This window comes from Sparus aurata, chromosome 6, assembly GCF_900880675.1.
Source record: "Sparus aurata chromosome 6, fSpaAur1.1, whole genome shotgun sequence".
NCBI classification, from domain to species: domain Eukaryota; kingdom Metazoa; phylum Chordata; class Actinopteri; order Spariformes; family Sparidae; genus Sparus; species Sparus aurata.
This window is the reverse complement of record NC_044192.1, coordinates 23,263,277-23,290,805: the sequence shown is the minus strand read 5'-3', so window position 1 is coordinate 23,290,805 and position 27,529 is coordinate 23,263,277. Positions and strand designations below refer to the sequence as shown.

Below are 27,529 nucleotides of genomic sequence, written 5' to 3'. Positions count from 1 at the left end.
TAATTACTTTTTTGCTGAAAAATCTGATTGAGGATCTGAAAAAGCATCACAGTCTTCAGAGTTTTGGCAGAGGCAGTTCACAATTCACTCTGTTCATTCCCAGGAGCAACCGCTTTGACGTACAAGCAGTGAAGCGATTCATTGTAGTTACTAGGAACTTAAAGCAACATTGTGTAGAAATTGGCATTTTGTTCGACTTAGCGCCCTCCACAGTTTGAGTGCAACACCGCGGTTGTCAATGATAATCCCAGGTCTGTAACAAGTTGTCAGACGTAATGTAGGTGTACACTACAAACAGAACTCTTTGCGCCATAACAGTGTTGTGTGTCGATCTTGCAGTAAACATGTATGTAACACTGATTGTGTGCAGAAACAAGTGACACAGACACCACTCGTCCGATCACAAGACACTGTACCATCAACATGATTTTTAAGCTGTTCTTATAAGGTAAAACAGTTACATAATGTTGCTTTGGGAAGGACTTTACACACAAACATTTGGATTCAATGAACAGCTGGAGCAACTCGGGTTGAGTTAAACATGTGCACTACATGCAGCAAACAAACAACAACTCCTTTAAGCTAAATAAATGATTTATTGTACAAAAGAAAAATGACAGTAAATAAACAACAAAAAGGCAAAAATAACAATTGAACAGTTATTCATATGCACAACCATTAAACTACAAAGTTGGGGTGATTTTTCTTTTTAAACTACACAAAGAACGGAGGAATGAAGGGGGAAAGTGAGAAAAACATGAGAAGCGGTGAACCTGTCCAAAACATCATAAAGGTCAACATTTGGGTAGGTATTTACATAGAGATTTCTTACTCTCATATATTTATATGAAAACACTCTCACACATACCAGTATACAAACACTAAAATTCAAAATGCAACTTCTCAACAAGCCATAGCAGTGGGCACAGCTAATTATTTCTTTTTGACCACACATTACCAGAGCCGCTACCATCAGTCACTCTGTCAATAAGTCAATCTGAACCTGAGAGCAAGGGGACCCTGTGGTTTTCATCTACATTTTTTGGGGGGTTGGGTGGGGTTCTTATGGGTTAAATGTTTGCACAGATTAATCGATGACAATTGTTTTTTAAAAAAGCAAGGTTTTTAGAAGGCTAAAGTGAGGTAGACAGACTTTGAAATGCATTGTAATTAATATTAATAAATAGACAATTGACCAGTTGTATTATTTCCAACCACTGCCCCTAAACCAGCTTATTCCTCCCTTTGAAATGTTCTAGCATAATTTCCTGCGATCACAAAAGTTACAGCACACAACATGTCATCCTCTACTTTGGCTAACAATCCCTGGATACTCCTCCCATACTTACATGGGTGCTTTCACTTAAAATACACATAAAGGCAAAAACATGTCTACGCAAGACAGTCGACACATTGTTTAAGTCAAAAGGACGTAGTCTCTCTCTAACATGGTAACAGATTAAAGTTGGTGGGCGGGCCATTTCCAGTTAAAGCATTCTATGTTTATTGATCCAGACACTTATTATACACATGACTTATCACCCAAAGTGGGAAAGGAGGCCTTTCAGGCCGCTGGTACAGCACGTCCAGGTTCCAGATTGGATACAAGTGTGTGAGTGTATGGACAGGCCCCCGCTTCGGACAAAAGTCAGGAAAGCGTGATGGTAACAAAACGAGGTGATAACCTCTCTAGTTTATGGTTGCTCACCAGAAGCTTGAATAGTTTTTTTTTTTTTTTTTTTTATCCTATACTGTACAAGCTCTCTTGTGCTTGGTAAAACACAAACAACACTTTACCTCCTCACGCCATGAACGTCCCATAGTGCAAAATTTATTGTTGGTAAGGTAGAGTGCCCCAAAAAAAGGTTTTTGTACCCCTTTTTTTTAATATATACATATATCATTTATATATAATGTCAGAAGGCTCTTCCTTTATCCAACAGCATAGTGCTTTCGTTTACAACAAAAGGATATCTTTGCTTTGACATCCAGGAGACAAAGACAGACTTCAAGCGAACTAATCTACTCTGTGTTCAAGCACTAACAATATTTTCTCCGTTACGATGATGACGATATGAGGTGGAGGTGGATGGGGGGCATTTCAAAACGCAATCAAACATGTTCTCTACACTAAAGTCAGTGGTTGAGTTACATTCTCTTGATTTACTCTGCATGTTACGTGGTTTGTTGTGATGTATAAAAGCTATTCATTCTGAGCACAGTACTGCATTTAAAAAAAATCTTTCCTGAAACTAGCTTTGAGAAAAGACGAATGAACTGTCCTGACACGAGTTCTGAAGCTACTGCTCTTTAACTTACACGTGTTTTTCAACACAGACGTGAACACTGTATGTGTTAGTGTGTCGACTTATAGTGTTAATACTGTAATCATGTTTTGTGCTGCGGGTGAGCGTTTGAGCCACCCTTGAGTGTTTTTATTTCAGGGCATGGATTCTGCTTTCTGTTTGCTCATTCCCAGGCCTCTTCAAGTTATGAAACAGTGCATCTTCTGCTAATGCAAAGGTTGAAGGAGTCAAAGTGTATCTTCCTTTGTTACACAGAAGAAAGGAAATCTGTCAGGTTCTCGTCATCCCGCAGGACCCTCCTCCTCCTCCTCCTCCTCCTCCTCCTCCGCCTCCTCCGCCTCCTCCTCCTCCTCTGACAGCTGAATGACTTCAGAGTGCATCTACTTTACAGTACTGTTTTAGACTTTAGTGTGCAACTGAAACCTAAATCTGTATTATCTACTTTTTGCAGAATGGCAGAAACAGCTATACTGGCTTTATATATGCGCTCTTAACACTGGAGTTAAAATAGTATAACCTCTTCTCTCCCTTTTTACATTTTTGAGTTTTACAGGACTACAAATAAAAAAAGATCAAAGTAGCTGTGAAAGGTTTCGTAGATACTCGAGAATGTCACACTGGGGTGTTATACATTAATAGAGGGTACAGGTTTGGTTTTGGATCTCCTCAACACTTTACATCTCTAGAGCACATCTCTAAACATCTGTAAACAAGATTTTGGATTTATACTAACAGTCTTCCTAACAGTAAACCCTCCTTACATTAGCATGGATTTTGTTCTGTTTTTGTTAAAGTGAAAGATTGCAGAATAGTTCTGATTATGCCCCCTTGCAAACCTTTTTTCTTTCCGTGGATCAAATCTCACCCGTAAGTAAGTATATCTGTGACTTTCCAAACTCACCTTAGGACTGAAAATGCTTTTTAAAAAATATTGTAAATGCTCATGTCTCCTGTCATCTCAATCCACTAACCCGGACATTTCACAAAGATGCCATTTAAAAAACAAAATCTTTAAAAACCCACAAAACTAACACGCACTCTATAACATAGTTTTGTCTCATTTACCGTTTTTCTTCTGAAGCTGCTCCACCAGGACAAGCTCTTTAAATCATTCATAATGTACTGTATTCCCATCAGTCACTCCTTTTAGTCTTTTTTTTTGATTCATGTTTCATTTATAACTTTTTCTTTTACAGTTAGAATCAGTTTAATTACTGGAAATATGGAAACCCAGTGGGGTGATTTTTGTGGCTGAGCAAAAGTGAAATCTGGTGCAGAGGAGTGGGTTCTGGTGCCAGGGGAGAGCTCCGTAAGGGTTTTGGGTGGTTCGATGCGATGGTGGCTGTACACAAGTGTGCGTCTCCCCTGCAGCCTAAGAGCAGCCACATCTGTCCACCACCATCCCAGGGATTTTGCCGTGAATGATCTGCTGCTTGTCATTGAAGTAGAGCATGTTAATGGGGGACATCTTGGTTGGTGTACAGCAGGGCCCTGCAGAGCCACGGGGGTTGGCGTGCTGCACCAAGTGGGTGTGCGGGTATTTCTGCATGAACATGTACTCGCACTGGCCAGAGCAATAGTTGGCTTTGTAGCGTTTGGGAGCAATGATCCAGTCCCAGCCGAACGCCTCGAAATCCACAGTCAGAGGGTAGCGACAGCAGCGAGACTCGGTGGAGTGCTCGTCGCAGTCCAGGCCGAGGTTTCTCCGAGAACGTTTGGTCGTCTCAAGAACCTTCACTTCCAGGAACGGCTGCTGGAATCAGGGGGAGGAGGGGCAGGACAGAGAGAAAGAGGTGGTTATAAGAGAACAACAGCAGCAACATGGCTGACACATCAGAAACACAAATATTTGAAGGAGCAAATTCATTTTTTTTGGTCATTCTGTCATCACTTAATGTCACTAGTGTTTTAAAGGGCATCAACTTTTTGGGGTATGCGCTTTTTTTGCAGAGAGTTGATGTGATAAATGTGATCATACTGTTTGTAAGGGTTCGTATGTTGCTTAACCTTATGGTCCACAGTACTGTATTGAAAAACGAAAAGAAAAAGGAAATAGACATTTTGTGTGTTTTTACATGGCTTACTATATCTTGTCTTATTTGAAGCCAAACTAATATCCAGACTTTTCACACACTGTTGTTTTGAATTAGTATTATCTGAAGTAGACAAAAGCTCCTTGAAAAAACAAAGTCCTAATAGAGCTAAACTCTTTGGCGTCACGCCAACAACAACAACTATCAATTCCAGCATGTTGAGTCATTTTGTAAAATTTGTACTGTAACATTTAAAGATATGTAGTTAAACAAGGTGGTCCGACGTATCTGACGGATTAGCTGCTTATTTCATGAACTGTGTTGATTTGCTAGCACCTTTGATATCTCAGACATAAGACAAACCTTCTTCTCAATATTAGGCTGCTTCTGATAATATATATTCAACCATACCAACTTGGTGCGTTGAGACTGTTCTTTAAACATACCTCCTGGGAAATTACACACAACTGATGACACAACTAACACAAACTGATGATCCACTATGAACAGTCACAACAGCGGCCCAGTGAGCCTCAAAGACATTCTCACAGTCACAGCAGCAAGAGCACAGGTGAAAATAATAACAGTATTGATGGCTGAATTCTACTGAGTTGCTTCAGTTTCACTAGTGTTCACGGTGGCTCACTGTCACACTGTCATGTCTGAACCATCCGTAATGTTATCAGTCTCACCTGTGCTTCTCCTGCTGGGAAAAATATCTGCTTTGAAAAAGGCTCTTTCAAAAATCAAGCAGTAGTTACACGAGCACAGTTTAGTTTTCAGTCCCGGGTCATCAGCGCCTGTCTGACACACCACATGTTAATTAAATCTAGATTACATTTAAAGCACTTTACTACTCCTGAGACCAGAACTAATAATCCTAACCTGCTTCATGCAGTTTGTCACACACACAGTTATGTTTTTTATCTTACAGAAAATAGCCATTCGGTCAGCTCCACCGCTGAGCGCTTTGTAATGCCCGAACTTGATTTGATCTGTAACCATGACAACAGTATGGACCTTTTTTCGAGGCGGACATTTTGGCCCGTCATAGCAGGAAGATCACAGGCGTAATTGATTACATTATTGCATTTATGTGAGCCAGGCATAGAAGGCCTGGCTTTCTGGCTTTCACTAATGTAAAGGTAAATACGTCATGTACACTTTCATTTCTATTCATTGGTATATCTCTGTGCCCCAAGTTTTTCAATATCTAATCTCCTAAATCAGGTCTTGTTATTATTTCCACTAAGTGAATCTGAGGTCCAGCAAAAGCTCAGTTTAGAGAATATATCATGTTGATGAAACAAAAAACAAAAGGAATGAAAAGCAGAGCAACTCTCGGCATAACTAACAGTTGCTAATAGCTACCAATTTTTTCTCCAAACCAATACATTGACACCTGGACGACCTGAAAGGACCCAAGGTGACAACTGAAATTTCACAAAAAATATGAATTGTCATTTCTTAAAGCAGCAACACAATTTGGTATCCAAGCACCGGTCAAAGAGCGCTGATAGAAACTGGGCTTTTCTGACGTCGCTGGCGGACTCTGTTTGCTCGGTTTGATCCCTGACCCACGAGGTCATCTGCAGGCTACCATAACCTTGACCTTTGGGCAAGGCAAGCGGATCAAATATTTTACTCCATCATGTTTGTTTTACAAAGCCTTCCTCTCCCCACAGTGATTCCAGCTGGGCTCGAGCACAGTTTTTTGTGACGCATTCAAAAGAGGAAATAAGCTGAAAGGCCGTCGGGGTGAGACCATGTCAGCTTGGGCTTTAGGGCTTTTGTTGTAGAAAAAAAGACACAGAGGATCAGGGAGAAGCGGAGTTTGACTCTTTCTTTGCTTGTTGTGTTTTGTTTTATTTTGCTACACTTGCCTGTGTTTTTGATCTTTTCCCAATTTTGTTCAAGAATAATACTGCACACTGCTGTGTGCTCAGAGGGCAGCGATTTATTGGCCAAGACACCAGAGCTGACCTCTGATATGGGTTGTGAAGATCTGACCCAAATGACCACTTTGTAAATATTTGGTGTTGCTTAACTGGGATGAGTGACCTACATAATTCAGAATCAGAATCAGAATCAGAATCCTTTTTATTATCATTGCACAAGTGTACAACGAAATTCTAGCATCATCCGAGTATACACACAACATAAATAAGGTAAAAATTCAACATAGATGTGGTGTGTTTACTGTCAGAGGCGGTGACTCTCAGCTTTCTAACTAGATCGATGGTTCACAGATGGTTTTGCTTTCCCACTGAAGTTTGAATTCATCCGTGCAAAGCCATCCATGACATTAGACACAAACGCAGCACATTTTTCAACTCCTGTTCGCAGAGGCGAGGCCCAGGAGCGTCCATCAGGCTAAAAAACTCAGGGACTACTCAGAGGAACATAAGGTTAGGAACCATTCACATTTGGCAAAAGTACTACGTTATCTTTGAAGGAATAATTTCAGTTTGTGTGCACAGAAGGCGGACATTGTCTCTGGAAGAATGTGTGACATCACACATATGATGCAGATACTTTTTGGTAGTATTGGTAAGCACCGGACTTGAAGATGAGGATTTGGCTAGTAGCAGAGGATGTGGTGGTGAAGACTGGTCCAAACAAAGCAGCTGTGTTGTCTCTGGTCTGAACTAAATATAGTGGGGTCAAGGCTGACATTGTTCAAACAGAGAGCTGCACTGACGGTATTGAAGGTCAAATACATACAAATACATGTGGTGCATCAATGCGTGACTGGTTGTATTTTATCTTTTCTTCCAAATCTACAATTTGGTTAAAATAAAGGACAGAGCTACAACTTAAAGGACACAGAATAAAGCGCTTCTTGTGTTCCTACATGTTTAAAACACTGCTGTTTCATATCACCTGTCTGTGCCGAGATATACAATAAGTCTCTTTAAACAAATAAAACTTACAGTTAGTGTTTAAGGCGAGAAAAGTCAGATGGAAGCTGCTCTCTTTACAGTGTGACTATGTGACTTAAGCTGTTAGAATAAAGGCAGATTTACAAAAACATTGTGTTGGCTGCAGGTTTGTGCTGTAAGCACGATATTACCTATCACTATTATTGTTAACACTCACAAAAAATGCTATTCTTAGCATTCATAATGCAGAATGATCCACTGAAAATCTGTTTCACATTTTTTAGTTCAGCTGTGAATGTGTTTCCTTTCCTTCCCTGCTGCCGCTGATTCAGATTAATTTCACTGCAATATGACAACTTTAACTTGCTCGATCATTTACTGTGAAAATTTCAAAAGAAAAAAAATGTTCTAATCACTAAAACTCAAATTAATGATCCACTATAAACAGCTACAACAGAAGCCTCTTCCACTGAAGACATTTTGACATGCCACAGTAGGAAAAGCACAGATGTAAATGACAACATCGGTAATGGTTCCTTCAGTTTCAGGGTGCTGCTGTGCGTGACGACTCACTGTCACAGTGTCCTGACTTACTGATACACTTGAATAGAAAAAAGTCATAGTTCAAATTATGAGTAACACCTGTGTTACAAACGTAGTGGAAAAAAATGCACCAAAAATAATTAAATGAAAATGAAATAACAATGGCTGCCCAGAGGGTAGAACACACTATTCAGAAATCTAAAACAACAGCATGCTTAAGAATGTTTTTTAAAATCTGCACTGAAAAAGATATATAAAATATAAAGGACTCAAGATAAAATATTGTTGGACAACATCCAGTCTGAAAACTTTGATGAAAACAGAAGACCTCTTATGCATCAGTTCAGCAGCCTGTGATGCGGTCACACTAAATAGCAACTAGTGAGAATGTTGTTCCAATATTTAATTTGTCTAAGTTAACATCATTTCTCCTCGAATCACGTTTTATTCCACTAATACGATTTGTCTGCTCTCCTTTGATTGATTTTGTATTTGCATATCTCTGAGCTATAATGAAAGTGATCCCCCCCTGCCCCAGGGACAGGTCTGAGGGTCCTTACCAGCCCCTCCTCCCCGGGTCGCAGTGAGGTAACAGCCAGGTCATTGCCGCTCTCATCAAAGGCGTTAATGTCGATCCCCCAGTTGGTGTGGGGCTGCTTGAACCAGTTCTGCAACACGTGCTTAAAGTCAATACTTTGCCAGTGGCCAACCCTGGAGTTGAGCTCTATCTTCAGGGAGCGGATGCGGATGTGGCGGCTGCCCTGCTCTGTGACGGGCTTCAGCCGGAGGATCTGCAGGTAGACGGTGGAGGTCTGCTGCAGCGGTCGTAGGTACACCCACAGCTGGGCCTTCAGCACCTTTGTGAACATCAGTTTGGGGCTGAACTTGAAGAAGCAGCAGCTCGGCTTCCCATTCACCTGCACCAGGGGCTCCGCTGTGGAAAACAGGACAGTTACATTTATATGCAGTGGACATTATACATATAAACAGTGTTTGATGACCCACAACATTAAAAATGTGTTGCGTATTATTCTCATCTTCTTCATTCATCGAACAAATAAAAGCATCACAAATACCATTAACACCTCTACCCCAACATGCATTGTACCTCAATCAATTTGCCTAACAGTTTTTTTTTGTCTCGATCTTTGGTGATAAACATGTTTTTTTTAAACCTCAATTAATGACATTTTGGGTTCTGCAGGTGGTGCCCCGTTCTGTATTAGTTCCTGCGTCACCGGCTCCAAACACATCTCTTTCTGTGCAGCTGATCTGATTTTATCAGCAAAGTCCAGTTGAAAACAGAATATTTGGACAAGGAAATGTCTCCAAACTTTAAATGAAAAAAGGAACAAGGAGGGATTCAAAAACACACACACAAATAAAGTAATCCAGCAAAGAATCATTCAGTGACAACAGTTAAATGTATTATTTACCTCAATAACAATGATTACAGTGGTCCATCAGCTGGAGGAGATCTTCTCTCTCTCAGCAGTTCCCTGAGTCACTACGCTTAGTTTAGTTTATTATATTCATGTTTGTATTCATGTATTATTGAAGTGCAAAGTTTTTCCTCTGTAATACCCACAAAAGCTATACAGGGCTCCAGGGTGCAACTATTTGGTTGCCCCCAAAAATCTGTTTACAATCATTTATGTAATGTGTTAAGACTGTAAGTTAAAATGCATTGTCGGGTGCAACAGTGCAACCAGTGTGAGAAAATTAGTCAGCATATATTGCTATATTCATATATGCCTGTAGCATCATTGGTCATCGCAGGTGCAGTTATTATAAGTCAGGACAGTCACACTGACTCCTCATCATCAATCATCAACCTCATCACAGTGATGGACAGCTGCAGATGATGATCTTTTTGTGATGTAAGTTTTAAAGGGAGTAGATAAAAGTGCCGAAATCAAAGTTGCAGTTGTTTTGAAGCAGAGCCTCCACTCATCAAAGGAGTTGATCAAGAAGCCAGAGATGACCACAGATCTTGATGTCAGTGAGAAACGTTGGCACATTTGTTTGTAGCTCATTAAAACACTGCTGTCAACACACAGGATGTTGCTTGCTTTCGAAATGCAATCCAATGCTCCGCGATGAATATTAAAATTGAACACACACCCTGAGTGCATGTAATTCTCAGAAACAGCACAATGCTAATTCAGAGAAGATATCAGTATTTCCTTCTTGATATGATATTATGAAACAGTCGTACCTACACAGACTCACTGCTTTTATTTTGGTAAACTGCCTTTCTCTGTCCGATTGCTCCTTTTAGTCGCATCTGCATGAAGGCTGTCCATTATCAAATGCACATGGTCCTGTTGTTTGGTCCCTTCAGTCAGGTTACATTTGTGATTACATCAAGGTTGGACAAACAGACACATTTGCATATTAAAACAAAGATCAGTAATGGTGGCCAGTGGCCAGATGGTAACCTTAGATTCCCCTGGGTCAATCATAATGAAATGGTCTGTCCCTACATTACAACTAGCAAAATTAAAACAACTCAAGTTTTTTTTTTAGTGGCTTGCCCCGGTTGGAAATATATTTGGGGTGTGGATTAAGGGTTACGTCAAACAACACCAGCCGTCTCCTAAAATAGGCAGATTTATTCCTGTCATGATCCTTCGGCTCTGGTGTTTCTGTGATTTGCACCACATGTCAAATCTGCACATGGTTCATTTACATAGACCTCCATCTGATATAATGACATCCATCCATTGCATTCATACATTCATTTCCATGTAAAGCGTTCATTTATTAAGGGAAATTTATTCTGAATCTATCTGGCATAATAATGTGCCAACTGAGTACAATAGAATATCTAATCTGCCCATTTTCTCTGAGCATATTTGACATATTAAATCTCAAGATTGTAGCAAATAAACCGTTGTATTCTCTCATTCATCTCGCAGAGGAGGGTTGTTGTTCCTTCGTGTGAAAAAGAAGAAGGCAGATAAAAAAAAACTGTATGCAGCTGTCAATCACTGCTAAATCTGAGGTTGCTCAGGCAACCTGAAAATGCTTCCTGGGTCAAAAGGTTATTTGGCACCTCAGCCTAGTTAAGAAATGGGATCAGGGGTCAAAACCGTCAGCCTCTTTACATCTCAGGGGTGCTGGGGAGGGGCTGCCCTAATAGCCAGATTGAGTTTGAAGGTCAAGGTCGACCCTATGGCAATGGTAATATGTCTTTATTCACAACAGAAACCGAGAGAATCATTTAAAATCTCAGAGACACAACAGCGCCGAATCAGCCACAGTTTGTTTTTGTTTTGATTAGGGTGGAGACTCTCCAGCCAATAGTGAACTGTTTATCAAACCTCAACTGACCAGGAGAACACTGCAGCAGGCTGTTTTTCTTTTTTTACACCAAACAAGTGTTGTAATTGAATTACGGGCATGCATTGAGGGATATGAATTCACCGAGGTACAGATGGACTATCCATTAGACCAGTCCAGGGCGAAAAATTGAATTAGGGCCAAGCGAGGGACAGACGTGGTCCTTCAGCCTGTATTTCCATGGACAGTCATTAGTGAGTGTAAATTATACAGTGTCTCACGCTGGACAAACAATATGTCAATGTTCCTTTTGGTGGGTTGCTGGGGTCACAGCAATTAACGTGGGTGGTGTTGTGTTTGCTCATCAGCACAAAACTGGGAATGAATGATTCTGCAGTTTGCTTGGGGTTTACTTGTGATTACTACTTTTTGTTGTTTTTAATCACTGCAGATGGGCGCCGACACACAACCAGCTCTTCCTTTGCAAACAGTTTTTGTTGAGCTCTTGGGAGAGAGAGAGAGAGAGAGAGAGAGAGAGAGAGAGAGAGAGAGACGAAGAAGAAGCAAACCATCAAACACTGCAGAGCAGAAATGGTTCAGTTTATGGAGCAGAGGCCTTTCTTGAGGAGGAGTAATCCGAGAAGCAGAGCCCATGCGTACACAGTGATCCAGTTAGGACCCCGCTTATTAAACACACATGCACAACACATGAGCTACGTCATGTTAAACAATGACTGCATTGATAGGTGAAATCAATTTGTGCCTTTATAGATCCTGTATGTGCACGAGCACGAAGGATGAATGCCTGCAGCTTAATTACACCCAACATCTTGGCAGAGCGTTCCACGAGTGCAGGGCTAGCTTGTAAAGATCAGAAAACCAATGAGACATTTAATCCTCTACCTGCACTAACATTGCTCATGCTGCCATAACACATTAATGTTATTAGGAGAGCCCATAATGTTACTGCAGGACTATTTTATGGCTTAATTTCCTGATTTGCTCAGTTATAGCTCATTCTCTGATTTGCTGTAGTAAGGGTATGAATTCTTATTTTGCATTCAGCACCACCTACTGGAGCAATAACACCTCACTGCTGAAAGATGAAGAGAATCCGTATTCAATCATAACACTGCTTATTTTACTTTAAAAAGTCAAACTTACACAAGTAAGTATGGACAGAGGCTGTGTTTTTCCAGAGGAAACAGGCTTGTTTGCTTTCCCTCCTCATGTTTCCAGCCTACTTCATTATTACAGCAGCTTATTTCCCTGTGGTATAATTGCAGCATATGCAACGCATGAATTTTACTGCCAGCACACAGCAGGCCTGCAGGTGAGCCTATCAAACATCTGGCGGACTCCCCGGGTACCTGTGTCCCATACATAGCCCACAGCCTCCTATACGTGCATGTTAGGGGAGACGTATAGAATATAAGGGTTTATTCACCATGCCATCTGTCCTATTTAATACGACCGTAGCCTGTTTCAAAGTTAAATGCTTTTAATAACCAAATGCTGTACAGGAGCAGGAGCCAGTTAAACTGTTGAAAACAGATGGAGAGGAGACGTTAAGGTGCCCTTACACAATGAATAGTTAACATGTGTTTGCAGTGAGAGGGATTAAATGTTGGTAGTATGGCTAAAATTGTAGATTCTTAATCAGTCAAACTATCTTTGATTTCCACAAGGAAAATAGGAAAAATAAAAATGGCAGAGGGATCCCCAAGATCTCTACTTTTTTGATAAACATTAAAGCCTGACGATACTGGGTTTTTTAGGGCTTTTATCAATAATAAGGTGTCGAAAATTTAGATTTATCAGCAGAATTTAGTAGAAGCAAGATATTGTACAGTTTAACAATAAACATCATTGTCCAAAATGTCATCATTGCTCTGAATCAAGAAACTTCACTCGGGATTTAATAGTTATAAACTACCCCGAGCATCTTTTTCTGCATTAAGTTCTGTCAAAAGAAGTTATTGAACACATAAGCCGACTGTGACAGGCCAATATTAGCCAGCTGTTATATTGGTCGAGGTCAAAGTCCCAGATTAGCGTCCAACTTTAGCAATGAAGAGTAACCTCACTATGTTTACTGTGTTTATAAGATCCCCAGCCAATGATCTTGACAGGATAAATCACATAACAAAGCATATTGTGTTAGTTTTGGAGTTAAAAACCAATTACTGTTTCATGTCCAAATCTATTTTAGATTTCTTTGTTAAATATCAGGTATCAAAGTATAAAGTAAACAACAAAATGCTCTCCACGTTTCAGTTTTACATCACAACTTTTGAAAGGCGATAGCGAGCATATCGTGTACACGTGCCGTAACTCGTCCCAATCAGGTGAAAATCTGCAGCTGAAGCGGTGTGGCGAGAGAAATGGTCACTTATTGTTAAAGTCCAAATGGATAATGCATAATGGCATAAACCTAGATAGGAGTTTCATTTGCATATATATCTATATTTTCTTTTCTTAATGGGAAATGCAAATGTGCCATTTTGTGGTGAGTGTGTGTTTGGGAGCCTTCATGTTGAATAAATGTGACTCTAGGGTATCCCCACGCACCTCGGCATATTAATCATCGTGACACGTTCACGACCCTTCTAATAAGACAGGGGCCACAGTGCACCCCCTCAAACATCCCATCCCACCCCAGCCGCACTCCCTCTTTGTCTCTCGGCCAGTCCCAAGGGACGGGAGAGGGTGGTGGGGGAGGCCAGGCTCGAGCTGGGGATGGAGGAGGAAGGGGGGTGTGTGTGAAGTTAGACCCCCTCATTCAGAAGCCCTCCCCTGGGACAACGGCAGGCACAAGACTCCTATTAGGACTGAGCACAGTAGCCCCCCAGGAGCAACAAAAGACACCTCCTAATGCTCCCTGTTCTAGCTCAGTGAACACACACACACACGCACGCAAAAATGCACGCATGCACACACACACACACACACACACACACACACACACACAAACACAAACACACACACACAGAAACATGCAACCACACATAAACACACAAGCTCCAAACTGACCATCTCCAGCAAACAGCTCATTGTTTTTAGTGTTGGAGTTATATATGTTTGTATCATAAGGGGAACAACTCCAGCAGGACAGAGGATGAAAAGAGCGAGCGTGCAGTGAAGTGCAATAAGGTGGACAGCTGGACAGCAGGAAGCATGCTGGGGTCTCAGCGCTTGTGTCTGTGTGCATCCACACATGCATGCAAGACGTTAACGTCAGAGGACAATGTTCGGCTGCTGTTTTCAAAAGTTAAACACAAAACTTTTGACATGACCAGATATCTGAGCAAAATCATGAATGAATACTGAAGATATATTAATTCAGTGCGCCCATCAGATTATTTTCTTTAAAGGAGAAAACACTGCAAGATGACTCACTTTTAATTGCATCAGTCCTCTAAAATATCCTCAAATATCTGTCAGCTACATCTTCAGCCATTTGAAAGGCAGCATCCAAAAAAGGATTGCATGATTTGTCAACATCATAACCGATATCATTAAAAGTATGTTCTAGACCTGCTCTTTAAAGAATTGCCATTTGATAACTTCTATTTGGCACTATTTTCACAAATAAAATTGACCTTACAGCCAAAACTTACCACAAACTACAATTCAGTTGTTGGGAAGTTTAATTTCTTAGTCTGGGACTCTGATCTGAAATGTGCTGCAGTGTGTTAGTTTACCAAAGTGTCTCTGGCATTCAATTTGGCAGTGACCCTCTTGTGAGATAATCGCTGGCTGAAGCCTCGAGGCAAAGGCTTCAGCAGGGGTGTAGCACGGAGGTGACTGATGGAAAACAGAAGGAAGAGAATAAACACTTGAGAGGCGATTGAGTAATTAAATGGCTAGAATTCCAGCCATTATTTAGATGATAGAAATGTAAAACTCATACAGATGTATCATCTCTTGATTTGCAGGCTGACCATATGTCACTGAATAAGGTGATAATGTGATACATCTCTATAAAACTTACACCATTATCAAATTGCACTCTACTGTTGGTCATCAGTTCACTGGACTGTAGAATAATGCGACCAGGTTACATACAAAAACATGCCAACGGACACCTGGTTGGTCTATGGGATGACAAAAGCCATGATTTAATCATCAAATGTAATGATTTATCGTCTGTCTTTTATGGACTGTTGCTCAGTGTAACAAGCAAATCTAACCTAACAAACTGACTCAGAGAGAAACATCTCCACAATACAAAACAATGACAGAGTTTTAGTTTTTACTGGACGCAGAACACCAAAAAGTTGTTTGATTTTGATATCGCCTGTTTGAACAAGCACATTTCCAATCCTGCTGCCTACCTATATGCCCGTTCCACATGCTACAAGTGACCTACAACAACACGAACTGTACAACCAGTGCCAAGAAAAAAAATTGTTTTTCTGCAATGAGACATGGTCACTGATATTTTTTTACATTATCGGTGCAAAACAACAGTTTATTCAAAATTAATTTTTAATGCAAGATTTCATGAACAAAATCATTTATTAAAAGAGAGACTCACACTAATGCAGATCAATGAAACCAGGAACAGGAATAAGATCTGACTCTCCAACAACCATCTGACATCTGCCAGCTCTATCAATTTAAATGACAGTGTATCTGTGACACTGAGCCTGCTGTAATAAATGAAATTACAATTTACTATGATGAAAATTAAATATCTTTAACCTTATGATTAATTTACCAGTGACACCTAATATCTATTTGTCAAATGTTTAACATCATTTACTTAATTTCCTCATATTGCACGCTGCCTCAGTCTGTTGTACATGACCATTAAGTTGTTTTTTATTAGTGGTGCATGTAGACTGGATAAAATATTGACAGAGCTTTCAGGGTCTGAAAAGTGAAGCCAATATGGAAGTCCCTTAAACCTTAATTTTTCTTATGGCCAGCAGTCAGATTGTATGTAAGCTTATGAAAACATGACCCTACTTTTCACTTGATTTGTTACCTCTGTGAACGGTTTCCTGGTGAGTTTATGGTCTCAATCACTAGTTAAGTCTTCTTCAATAAAACATGGCGTTCATTTTAAAAGTTATGGTTTCATTTAGATTCAAATAGATCATAAAGCGGGGTATGCTTCAGGGCTTCTCATTGAAATCCACCCTCACATTCAGATATGGTCACGTCTGTCTCCAGAAAAAAGATGTTAAGTATTTAAGTGCAAAACTGGTGATGTCACAGTGGCTTGGTCCACTGTGACATCATACAGTCTGTGATAGTTCATAGACAAGGGCATGATCCCTCACTGGCTTCCCAGCCAACTCTGTTAAAAACACCTATCCTAATTAGTTTTTTTAAGTGATAGTGCTTGCTAAGTCCAGTTTATTCACCAAATAAACAAATCAGATTATACAAATACAAACAAAACTTTTATCATTCTCTCCTCTCTGTCTCATGTCTCTCTGGTAGGAGTCTGATAGCTGGAACAAACTTCCAGTACACAGTAAGACGACGATGATCTCTTCTAAAGGCAGCTCAAAAACTAAACTCAAAATCCCTGTTATTCAATGTCTCTTATTCATTAACTGTGTTAATTGTGTCTAAGTAAACACACATGAACTTCTAACCTGCTCCCATGGCATTACAAACATACATGTCATGAAAGCATGGGGAGACTGATCCACACTGATGTACTTTTAGTCACACACACCATTTCATCACCTTCAAGCTACATTATGTAACTGTTTTAACTGATAATCATTTGGGTGGTACACTATTGTAAGAGAGAAAATGGAACCTGTGGCAGTCTCTCTTAGCACCCCAATTGCTGATAAATCAGGAGTACGATCTCCAGTGAGAAGTGCATGAAGCTTTATGGCACTACATAATTTACCACCATTGGATAATATTTTATGCAGAAAATGTTTTCTGGTTTTCTTTCTGATGTCTTTCGGCTGCTCGGCCCTTAACTCTTTTATGGTCTTACAGACTCTCCTGCCAAATACAGCTGCTGTTAGCAAGTTAGCTCGTTTAGCCATGCAGCTAGCTGATTCTGCCCAGACCAGACAGGGAACTCAGAGCACCAGGTGACTGTTGGGTGTTAAACAGGTTTTCAGGCTGGGAATGCAGGAGAGGGGTGGCAATGGATTGGGCCAGAACCGTAGCAGGGCGAGTGGGCAACCGAACCAGGAAAAGACAGAAGAGGACCTTGGAGCAATGAGCTATGAAGAGAAAAGGACAAAGTGACAGAGCAAGGTAAACCTTGGACTGGCTATTCGGCATTAGCGTGAGCTTCATGAAATAAAAGTCTGCAAAACAGCCATCGAGCTGTCCTTCTTGCTATTGCACTGGTAAGTAATGCTAGCGTATTATGTCTTGTGTTGTTGCACCTGCTCAGTGTTTGGCTGGGTTAGCAAAGCTATCAGCTAGCGTGTTTTGGATCAAAACAAATGCACATATTCAGTTTCATCTGTATTTACAATCCTGGTGTTTAAGTGAACTCAGCCGAATTGCAGAAACACCAGTTCTTATAAAACGTTGCTTTGAAGGCTCAAAAATGTGGTATATTTCTCTTTCTGTCTGAGCGCACTCAGCTACGAAAAACAATCCCTGAAGCCACCCAAATCTGTCAGAGTCTCAGCCAAGAGTTTTCTCTACAGACAAAGTTAGTGTGACCAGACCGTGCCAACCCTCCCTCCAGGCAGCATTTTCTGCGTATGCAGTTTCCCCGAGAATTTCAAAAGCAACATAAAAGTTCCCTTTATGAGAATCTCTTCATCCATCCGTGCTGTACATTAAAATCAACTGTGGCTCTCATCCCTAAAGAAATCACTTCAACTGTGCATTTTCATAACCCCCATAATGAACTTCCTGGGGGTGGTGTGGGTATGGCAAGCAGAAATACAACCACAGGTGATAAATACAGCGAGAAGCTGCTCTCCTTTGCAGCAGAAAGGAGGCTAATTAAATTTTCATGTAGATAATCGTGAGGTAATCCACCGTTAATTGTGCTTCTTTCCAACACAGTGGCTCCCTCATGGGATCCAGCATTATGCACATGCAGCATTTCCCTTGCTTAAACGCCTCTTAGATTTAATGGACTCTTCCATAAACTGACCCTTAGCAGCTCCTCGCACACGACCACACAGAGCCTGAACGCATCCATCAACAATAATCCCCTCAATGATCTCCATTTTATCTTTTCACTCTCCTCCTCCTCCTCCTCCTCCTCCTCCTCACTCATGTCCCTACACAGGGCTTAATTACTGGTGTGAAGTAATTATTTCCTTTATTAGTGAAACGTAACATCTGTTTCAGGTCTTTTTAATTGTACCTATAAAACCCTTCCATGATTTCTGTCCCTTTAGGATAGGACTGGGCTGCTTGTTGCTCCCCGTGGACTCACTCCCTTCTTCCCTCCACCCCCCTTCATACCCACGACATGAGCCGCGGCGCACCTAACTCAATCATGCTCTCTGAAATCCTTCAAAGATGCAACAAGGAGCTCACCACAAGCAGAGCTCATCTTTATTTATAAGGGAGACAACAGATGCCGCTGCATTGACATAAACGCCGTCTTACATCCATTCTCACAACTTCTCACTGTTGTATTTTTGGGAAAGCATGCATTAAATTCCAAAGCAACATATTCCCAAATGCCAATAGGAAAGAGCGTCTGCAGGGCCTGGTACACGGGAGCGTGGGAAGAGGGGAAGGAGGGTGGAAGGAGTGAGATTCCTGAGGTCCGGGGGAAATTTTGTCCCCGTATTAATAGACTTTGGTCCCTTTGAAATTTTATTACCCATAAAGTTGACAGTATGTTGTGCAATTTCTACAGTCCCACAGACCTTTCTTTCTTAGGTTTTTACTTCTTTTCAAACAAACCGGTCGTGCCCCCCGGCGTCCAAACAATTCAACACCAAAGTTTATCTTTCCCTTAACTGATGCCAGCAACTACACAGGGAGAACAGGTGTCATCGTCAAACTGAGACCTCCATGGAATAAATAAATCTATAAAAACCTCACATAGTCATCAAATTCCAGCAAACACTGGCCAGTGAGCTGAAGACAGTCCGACTTCTGCTGCTCTGTCCTTTTAGCGCTCTCCCTCTTAATTTTTATGGTTCCTGCACCTTCAGGAAATGACCCTTTTATAGGGTCAACACTATAAAAGACTTGTTTTTTTGTGGGAGTGGTTAGTAGATGAGTGTGTGTGTGTGTGAGCGTGTGTGTGTGTGTGTGTGTGTGTGTGGTGGGGGATAAGTGTTCAAGTTACTACCGGTTCGTCTTTGCTGCCAAAGAAAGAGACCCGATGAGGTTAATAGTCTCCTCTTCCAATATATCACATAGCTGTGAACTCTGTGACCCTTTTTGTCAATAGGAGAACTTTTCTCTGGAGTGTGTGTGTGACTGTGTGAGTGTGTGTGGGTGTGTGTGCGTGAGCATCCTCATGTGTCTACACAAGTGTGCACATGTGGAAAATTTGTATAGATTTGTGCACGTGTGTGGATGGTCATTTGTATGTACTGTATGAGTTGTGTAAGCCTGTGCTTGAATTGAATGTGCCTCATCTTAACAGGATTACATAATAATACCAATAGCATTTTACTAACATTAGCCTACTGTACACACAATCGTGACGGATGGGACAAAATGCGGGTATAGAATAGTTTAACAAAGTGAAGTGTCTCGAGAGTGGCTTAGTGGTAATCAGAGTTGTTTAAAATTTGATCTAAATCTCCGTTTTCAATTTTAAAGATGATGATTTTCCGTGATGGTTAGAAGTCAATCTCTGTTCATTGGAATAAACATTGAATCAATGTGAAGGGAGAGACAGCAAGTGATGCTTGCTGCTGGAGTCTTGGCGGCAGGACAATATTAAAATTACTCAAAATTTCACAGCAAAGAAAAATTGTTTAAAGACAGAAGGCAATTCAAGCACTCCAAACAAAAAGCATCAAAACAAGGAAGGAAATATTTGAAAGCATTCACTATAGTGGCTAAAGCATTAAACAAAAGTCAAAATATTTGGACTGTGGCTGTCCTGAACACCATTTTTTGGGCTCCGGCGCTTCGGTGGTAATCAACAACGGATATAGGAAGCTCCAGTTGAGGGAGTGTTGAGCATGACTTGTGAAGAGCTAAGCAGAACATGTCGCTGTCTTTCAATTTGATTAAAGGGATTACTTTATTTCCTGCATGTTGATAGCCTACAATTAACAGAAAAACAATTATGCAAATATCTGAATTCCAAAATTGAAAATATTGTTGTCTTAAGGGGGAAGATGACTAGAAATACTAAAAGCTTTTCACAAACAACCTGAACTAAGTTGTTGTGCAACAATACACACTACAACCATGAGTATTCTTGGTCTACAGAGGTGCCACTTCTCTTTGAATCCTTTTGCCTGATGCTCTCGAGCAGAATAGTTAGTTTTTTTAGTGCATTATCCAACAATGACTGAATGAATAGTGTGGGGTTAATCAGCATCACAACGTCCAAACAGACACACGGAGAGAAAGAATGATTGAAAGAAAGAAAAAGAGGAGAGGGTCAGTGACGGCCGAGGAAGGTCTGGCCTAAATGTCTTGGACAGGTGACAAATGGGTTACTAGTGGGGTCAAATCCTCACCCCACCTCGGGCAAAACAAACTGAGCTCCAAAATACACACTTTGCACGCACGCTCGCGCACAATTACACACATAAATCAATCAATATACCAACAGATCAGCTCTCGTGTGAATGCGGATGGATTTGTTGATAGGAGCTCATTCACAGTGCTGCACGGAGAAATGACCCTGATAAAACCCAAAAATGTTCCTTTTGCATGAACAGCGAGCGGAGCGGTTACCTACACAACACACTGTATGGAGGGAGATGTTTTAGTGCCGCACTATGATATAAATAGATGTACTTTTCCATGAAATTTCATAGTAATTAGAGACCAGGAAGCATGGACCCTCTCAACCCCCACTGCGGCACCCACGTACCTTGAGTGAATACTAAGAAGCAACTCTGGCACGGGTCCAGTTCAGTATGTACTGTGTGAACCCACATGGCCCATCAAAGGCAGTGTGCACGACCGTGAAAGGGTGATTGGGTTCGAGGTGCGCAGGGAATAGTGTTTGAAGTCCTCCTTCTATCAGAGAGACAGAAAAAGGCACTTTTAATCCTGTGGGATCACTAAGGCGCCACAGGCGAAAAAGAGATGCACTCATTCTCTCAACTCTTCCATGAGTACCGGAGAGAAGAAGAGGAAGGAGAGAGGGGGCTAACAGGGAGGAAGGTGGGGGGTAGGAGGGGGTGAGGGAGGGGGTGAGGGGTGGGAGAGAGAGAGAGAGAGAGAGAGAGAGAGAGAGAGAGAGAAGGAGCAGATGATAAAAACTGCAGCTGACGTAAAGAGATGAGGCAAACAGAACGGAGAGGAAGTGCTGTAACATGACAGATAGAGCAGTAATGTCAGTCATTAGATCCTCTGGCTGGCATGAGGCCGGTAGAGAGACGCAATTATCCAGCGTCATGCACAATGCCTTCTTCTTCTGGCCCGAGAAGGTATCGGATCGCTTTGCATTGTGTGAACGTGCGTGTGGCAGTGCGAATGACGGGAGGAAAACAGTCAGGAATATAGTTTGAGGATTTTGTTCATGTGCAGATGAGGGGGGATTCATCTGGTTCGTACAAACAGGTGGAGAGGGGATAATCCAATAGTGTCAGATTAGATTGTCAGCAAGTATCGCCTACTTTCTATTCGCGTTTGTGTGACACAAATAGAAACACAGGGAGGCAGAGAGATAGGGCACACAGGGATCAGCACTCGAAATGTCCCAAAAATAACGGCCACAAAACGCAAAAAAAACGCTCGACAGATGACACATCAAATGCTCGATGACGCCTCCTTAAAATTAACCTGTGAGATACAAGATATCAGCTGTGCAGCGTTTCTCCTTTAGGACGAACCGAGCTGCATCGCTCACGTCAGTCCTGAGCAGAAACAACAGTCAGAGGAAACTATTTTTAACAGACGCGCAGAGGGAGATGTTTGCGAGAAGTCATTGGAAAGAAGAAGAAAAAAAAAGGTTAATACATTTGTGCCTATGACATGTCAAGTGAAGGCTGATTTGTTATCATCAATCTATCAATCAATCTATAATCAGGACAGGTGAGGAAGAAGTGTTTTTAAACTACAAGATATTAAAATATACACCAACTTGTTTGTTCAAAAGAGAAGATAGATAGATAGATAGATAGATAGATAGATAGATAGATAGATAGATAGATAGATAGATAGATAGATAGATAGACAGATAGATCTCCTGCACACAGGCCTATCTTTGTTCCCTCTGATTATCTGGAGTGTGTTTTATCCGCCTTGTGCAGAATATATTACGTGTGTAAATGTTGTTGAACCCCGCGATTCGCCAGGAAAAGGTCACACACTCCCCTCGACCCCAAGTGATTCTCTGTCTTTGTGTACTCGTGGTGGAAAAAAAAACGAGCTGCGCCCATAAACTTCGCATTTAAAAGGCAAGTGCGGCCGAGGGGGGCCGCTGCATGAGGGGAACAATAGCAGCTTTTTGGACACACTTTTTCTCACTGCGATGAACAGCAGGGAGACCGGTAGAGCCTCCTATAAAAGACCGATAGAGCACAGCTGCCAGGGTTCAACAGTAATTTTATAAAATGTCTCCGAGGGGCCTGCCTGCGGTTTATCCGTGGATTTATGGGAAACTATAAGAGAGCCGAGCAAATTGTTAGGGGGGCAATAATCAGAGGGCCCCACGGCGCGATCATAACTCCAGATTTTTTTTTTTTAGGGGCCTTTTATGCAAAAGAATAAGACATAAATGATATAGTGGTGCGACTGCCGGCCGAATGCAGTTCGCATTATCATTAATAATGCACTTGACATTCACGCGGCTCTGTCATGCGTTTACTTCCTGTCAGACACATACACACACACACAAAAAAAAAACATCTGAAAGTTTGAGCGTGACAGCAGGTGGACCGGGGGAGTCTAAAAGCTGCTCCGCCAGGCCTCGGCCCTCCATCCTCATCATCATAATCATCATCACCATGAAAACAAAAGTTCATCGGACCATATTGGAGCTGTCTGCCTCCGAGTGACGAGGCTCTTTCTTCTGATGATTATCGATTTATCAGCTTCACGCGTAATCCCTAGCCTATTTTGACAGCCTTGGCCAGCAGCTGACCACAGACGTTTGTCCGATTTATTATTATTTTTTCTTTATCAGTCAGACGCATAGAGAGGACCCCCAAATCTGACTGTCAAAAAAAAAAACACAAAGTAGGTTAGGTCAGTGGCTTTAATGAGCCTCGGCGGCTCCACTGTCCACGCAGCAGGGCCCGAGCCGCTGGAACCTTTTCTGCTCCGCAATTACGCGCATGACGCATTTGGAGACAATATTGTTGGGTTGTAAACTATTACTCACGCTCAGAGGCCATGGTGATCACGGACTCCGTGGTGGCGTGGTACTCATCCTCCTCCATAAACTCATCCTGGGACGACGCGTCTCCCTGGAAGTCGTGATGGTCCAGGAGCTGCTGGAGCGGAGGCGCCTTGGGCAGCAGCTGATTGACCACTTCCCGGCTGATGTTGGGCGCCTGCTTCAGACGCAACTTGCTCAGGATCTGGGACTTGATGGTCTCCAGTCTCAGCACTTTGCTCTGCTCCCTCCAAACACAGGCGGAGCACTCGTGGGAACCGGCGTCCTCGTCCAGCAGGGACAGCCCGGCATCCGTGGGCGTCTCGCTGGCAGAAGGCAGCAGCAGATTGGGCTCATCGCTCCCCGACTGTCCCAGGGAGATGAGCACCATCAAGCACAGTAAGAAGTTGTACCTCGGCATGACGACGCGTGGACACCAAGCAATGCAACTTTTTTTTTTTTTTTTTGCTTTCTTTCTCTTGTCTTTTTACTCGTTTTATCCCGTTATAACCCCTCTCTCGGATGTGCGCCGCTCCTTGCCTTATCCTACAACAGGCAGGGAATCAGTGACATGCATCTAATCCACAACGATCACCCCGAAGTTGCCTCTTTTTGGAGCAGCAGCAGCAGCAGTAACAGCAGGAGCTTTTGCAATAAATTGTCAAAAAGAAAAAGTACGTTCCAGTGTGTCTCGGTACGGGCTGCTGTGATTGAAAGTTAAATTATCTGTCTGATGCATGCATAGCCCGCTCACGTGTAGTACAATGGTTGTTTTTGGGGCTCTTCTGTACAATTTAGTCCATGGAGGTGTGTGAATGTTCAGAAGTGTCACTGAAAAATGTGCAAGTGCGGTCAAAAAGGGGCTCTTTATATATCTCAGCTGCCCGGTGTCGTAATCCGTCTCCATTGGCTAAGATTGCAACAAAAGGCTTTTAGGTCTGTCACCAAGTCAAGAGGGACAGAGCGAAGGGAGGGTGCGCGCACTGTTATGAGACTATAAATGTTTTTACAGTGCACACACAACGTCTCACATTAGAGATACAGCCCAATTGGGTTATTATGATGATGACATAAACCGTGGCCGCTGTTAGAAATAGTTTATTATGGTTTAAATTGAAAAAAAAAAAAAAAAAAAAAAAAAAACGCTTAATGGATTCCTAACGAATCCTCCACGCCACCTCCAAAAACCACACACATCTGAGTGTCTGTGGTGCATTTTATCAAGAAAACACACTGATTGGGGAAATGTTCGTGATTTGATGCAGATTATTTAGAAGTTGCACGAGCGTGCCCGACGAAGAAGAAATGAGCGTCAAAGTGTCCAAAGTGCTGGCCTCTGCATTTCAAATCAAACCAAGGGTTCTCACTAAATGCACTCATGCTCTTTAAAGAGACTGCATCCTATAGTAACACTTTACATTTACAATACTAAACATTGTTAAGTTAATAGCCTATATTAATAGATTAAGTGAAATCATGCAGTATAGCAGCAGGTCTATTCTGTTATTTATAGTGTATGTGGGCCTGCTTGTGATTTGAATCCTTACTAATTAAACTATAAGCACGAGCCTTATGGAAATGCAACACATTTTTAAACAATCTTTCCATTAATTTATAAGAATTCTCTAATTTCAAAGTCCTCACATTTGATCCATGAGCCCACACTTCGTCAAAAAAAAAAAATGTCACAGGATCTGTCCTAACTGTAGCCCCGATCACACACCACGGTCAGCTGCTGCATTTATGACTCTACTCTATGTGCTCAATAAAAAAAGTTGTCATATTTTCTGGAGCAGATTTCTTCATGTACAAACAATGAGTCGCCTGCTCTCAGTCAGTTCATCACTGACTCACTGGTGACATCTGCTGGAGGAAAACACAGCTGCAGAACAGTTCTCAGTTTTCATGTGTACTCTCACTTCTCTCAGACCCCATATTAAAAACAACAGGGCTGTCAGTCATTATATATATATATATATATATATATATATATATATATATATATATATATATATATATATATATATATATATATATATATATATATATGTATATATACACACACACACACACATATATATGACAAAAGAGTTAGTGATCCAGGGGTTTTGTAAACATATGAGCTTTGGACCTGTTTCCCTTCAGTGTGTCATCCAGGACAGTCACAGTCCAGAGCACCTGGTCCACACTGTGAAATAGATGCTTTTTTAAAAATATATATTTATGACCTTTATTTATTCATGGTTTGTGCTATAAATGCTGAACAGATCCAGGAGCACTATATAGTTTTGTAGAAAAAAATTCAACTCAGAATTTCAATATTTACAGAATTAATGAGGTATACAAATGAACAAGCTGTTCTCAGAGATAAATGAGGCCTCTAGAACACTCTTTGAAGCTAGAAATGTGGCAGGGTCCACCAGATATAAACAAAGTAAAACCGTATGAAATTGTTTGTCCTTTAAGGTCAGTATGTTTATTAATCTTACATGATAAGAAAGAGAGCTTGGATTTAGTTTGTTTAGGCATAAAACATCTTTCTCCTAATCTCCCAACTACATAGTGCACCTTAAATTGTGTGCAAAGAAATCTGAACCCTAAATCAAGATGTAACAGTGTGATGAGTGTTTCTCTCAGCATTTAAAGGACACACCCTTTCAGCTAATCACCCTATAGGAGCACTCCAGAGACTAAATATATCTGTAATATGCTGTAATGATGTGTGATTAATGGACCGAACACTCACCACAGTCTCTTCAGCACATAAACAAGTCCTGAGTCTGCAGCATTAACACCTTTTTCCCAGAAAGGAGAGTCCCACTTTTGAGTCTGAGATAAAGGATTTAGGACTTTTGGCTGGACTTTTTGACCTTCAATCCAAACTTCTGACGCTAAGCTTTTATCCTCCATGATTATCAGGAAAGTCAGAGTGCTTCAGCAATCCACCGGCTTCAGGTGGTGATAACACTATATGGAAGAAGCCAGGGTAGAGCTGTAAAGGTGGCTTATCTGCACTCCTTCATGAACAAAATGTCCAATGCACACTAAAATATTTAAATTGGGGCGGCTGTGGCTCAGGGGGTAGAGCCAGCATCTCTTTATTGGAAGGTCACTGGTTTTATTCCCCTGGTCTGCATGTCTTAGTGTCCTTGGGCAAGATACTGAACCCCAAACTGCTCCTGATGTGCTGGTCAGCACCTCACATGGCAGTCACCACCATCAATGTTTGAATTACTGTAAGTTGCTATGGACTTTAGCATCTGCTAAATGTGAATCAGATGAATTTGACTTGTTGTTTTGGCCTCAGTACAGACAGTTCTTTACACAAACACCTGTAGCAAATATCTAATAAAAAGTCAACTTCAGATTAAACCTTGGATGAAACTGTGAGTAAAAGGACTTTAAAGAATCCTGGATAGTTTATGTTTCCCCAATGAAAGAGGAAGAGGATGTGGTCGAAACAATTCAATCTGCTGACCGATTATTACCATGTTTAAGGAAGTTCAAAGTAGTTTTGCATTGTTCACGCGTTATCCCATTGCTGACAATGCCGCTTTCAAAATTAATGTTTTATTTTTTTTTTTTCTTAAAAGTGTCCCACACTGACAGCAGTACATAGCCTGTATATTTGCATCTGCTTCTACCAAATCGTCTTAGCAGCTATACGATGCTGAAAGTAAAATACAAATCCACAGTGGGGACAGGACAAAATATTGGTGCAGCAATGTATTGTGTCACTTCTCTTGGGATGTGATTCTTGATATACTGGTGCCAAATCCTGATATTTTTATTCAAACATGCAGGCGCTCTGAAGAGATTCCCCCGACAGTTTGACTTACGGTAATAAGTAATTCAGGATAGTTGTATCCTTCCTTTAAACATGTTTTACCTCCTGGACCATTCTGCTCTCTGCCAGAGGCCAGTCTGTTTATTTTACATTGTAATGGTGACACACGTGGACATGGACAAGTTGTACTCTGTGTGTGTGATAAAAAGCCACACAGCTAAGACTTCATGCATTTTTTTTATACTTTGTTTCATATGGTTCAT

General features: G+C 41.4%; 1 protein-coding gene across 2 annotated transcripts; it reads right to left on the bottom strand.

Moving 5' to 3' along the window:
- Positions 1-576: 576 nt before the first annotated feature.
- Positions 577-24,392, bottom strand: gdf11 (growth differentiation factor 11). Of its 2 annotated transcripts, none has more exons than XM_030421292.1 (3): positions 23,486-24,392; positions 8,325-8,698; positions 577-4,059 (listed from the first exon to the last, which is right to left on the bottom strand). In XM_030421292.1, the coding sequence occupies exons 1-3, from the start codon at positions 23,898-23,900 to the stop codon at positions 3,679-3,681; spliced, it is 1,170 nt and encodes a 389-aa protein (XP_030277152.1). In that variant the 5' UTR covers positions 23,901-24,392; the 3' UTR covers positions 577-3,678. The 2 variants fall into 2 exon arrangements, with proteins under 2 accessions (XP_030277152.1, XP_030277153.1); XM_030421293.1 differs by having other exon boundaries at positions 577-4,056; positions 23,486-24,390.
- Positions 24,393-27,529: the final 3,137 nt, after the last annotated feature.

Coding starts and splice junctions, on each gene's coding strand:
- gdf11 (XM_030421292.1), bottom strand. CDS start 23,900: ATGCCGAGGTACAACTTCTTACTGTGCTTGATGGTGCTCATCTCCCTG. Junction 8,699..23,485: donor GATCACCATGGCCTCTGAGC/GTGAGTAATAGT, acceptor TGTTTTCCACAG/CGGAGCCCCTGGTGCAGGTG. Junction 4,060..8,324: donor GACCCGGGGAGGAGGGGCTG/GTAAGGACCCTC, acceptor CCCTGATTCCAG/CAGCCGTTCCTGGAAGTGAA.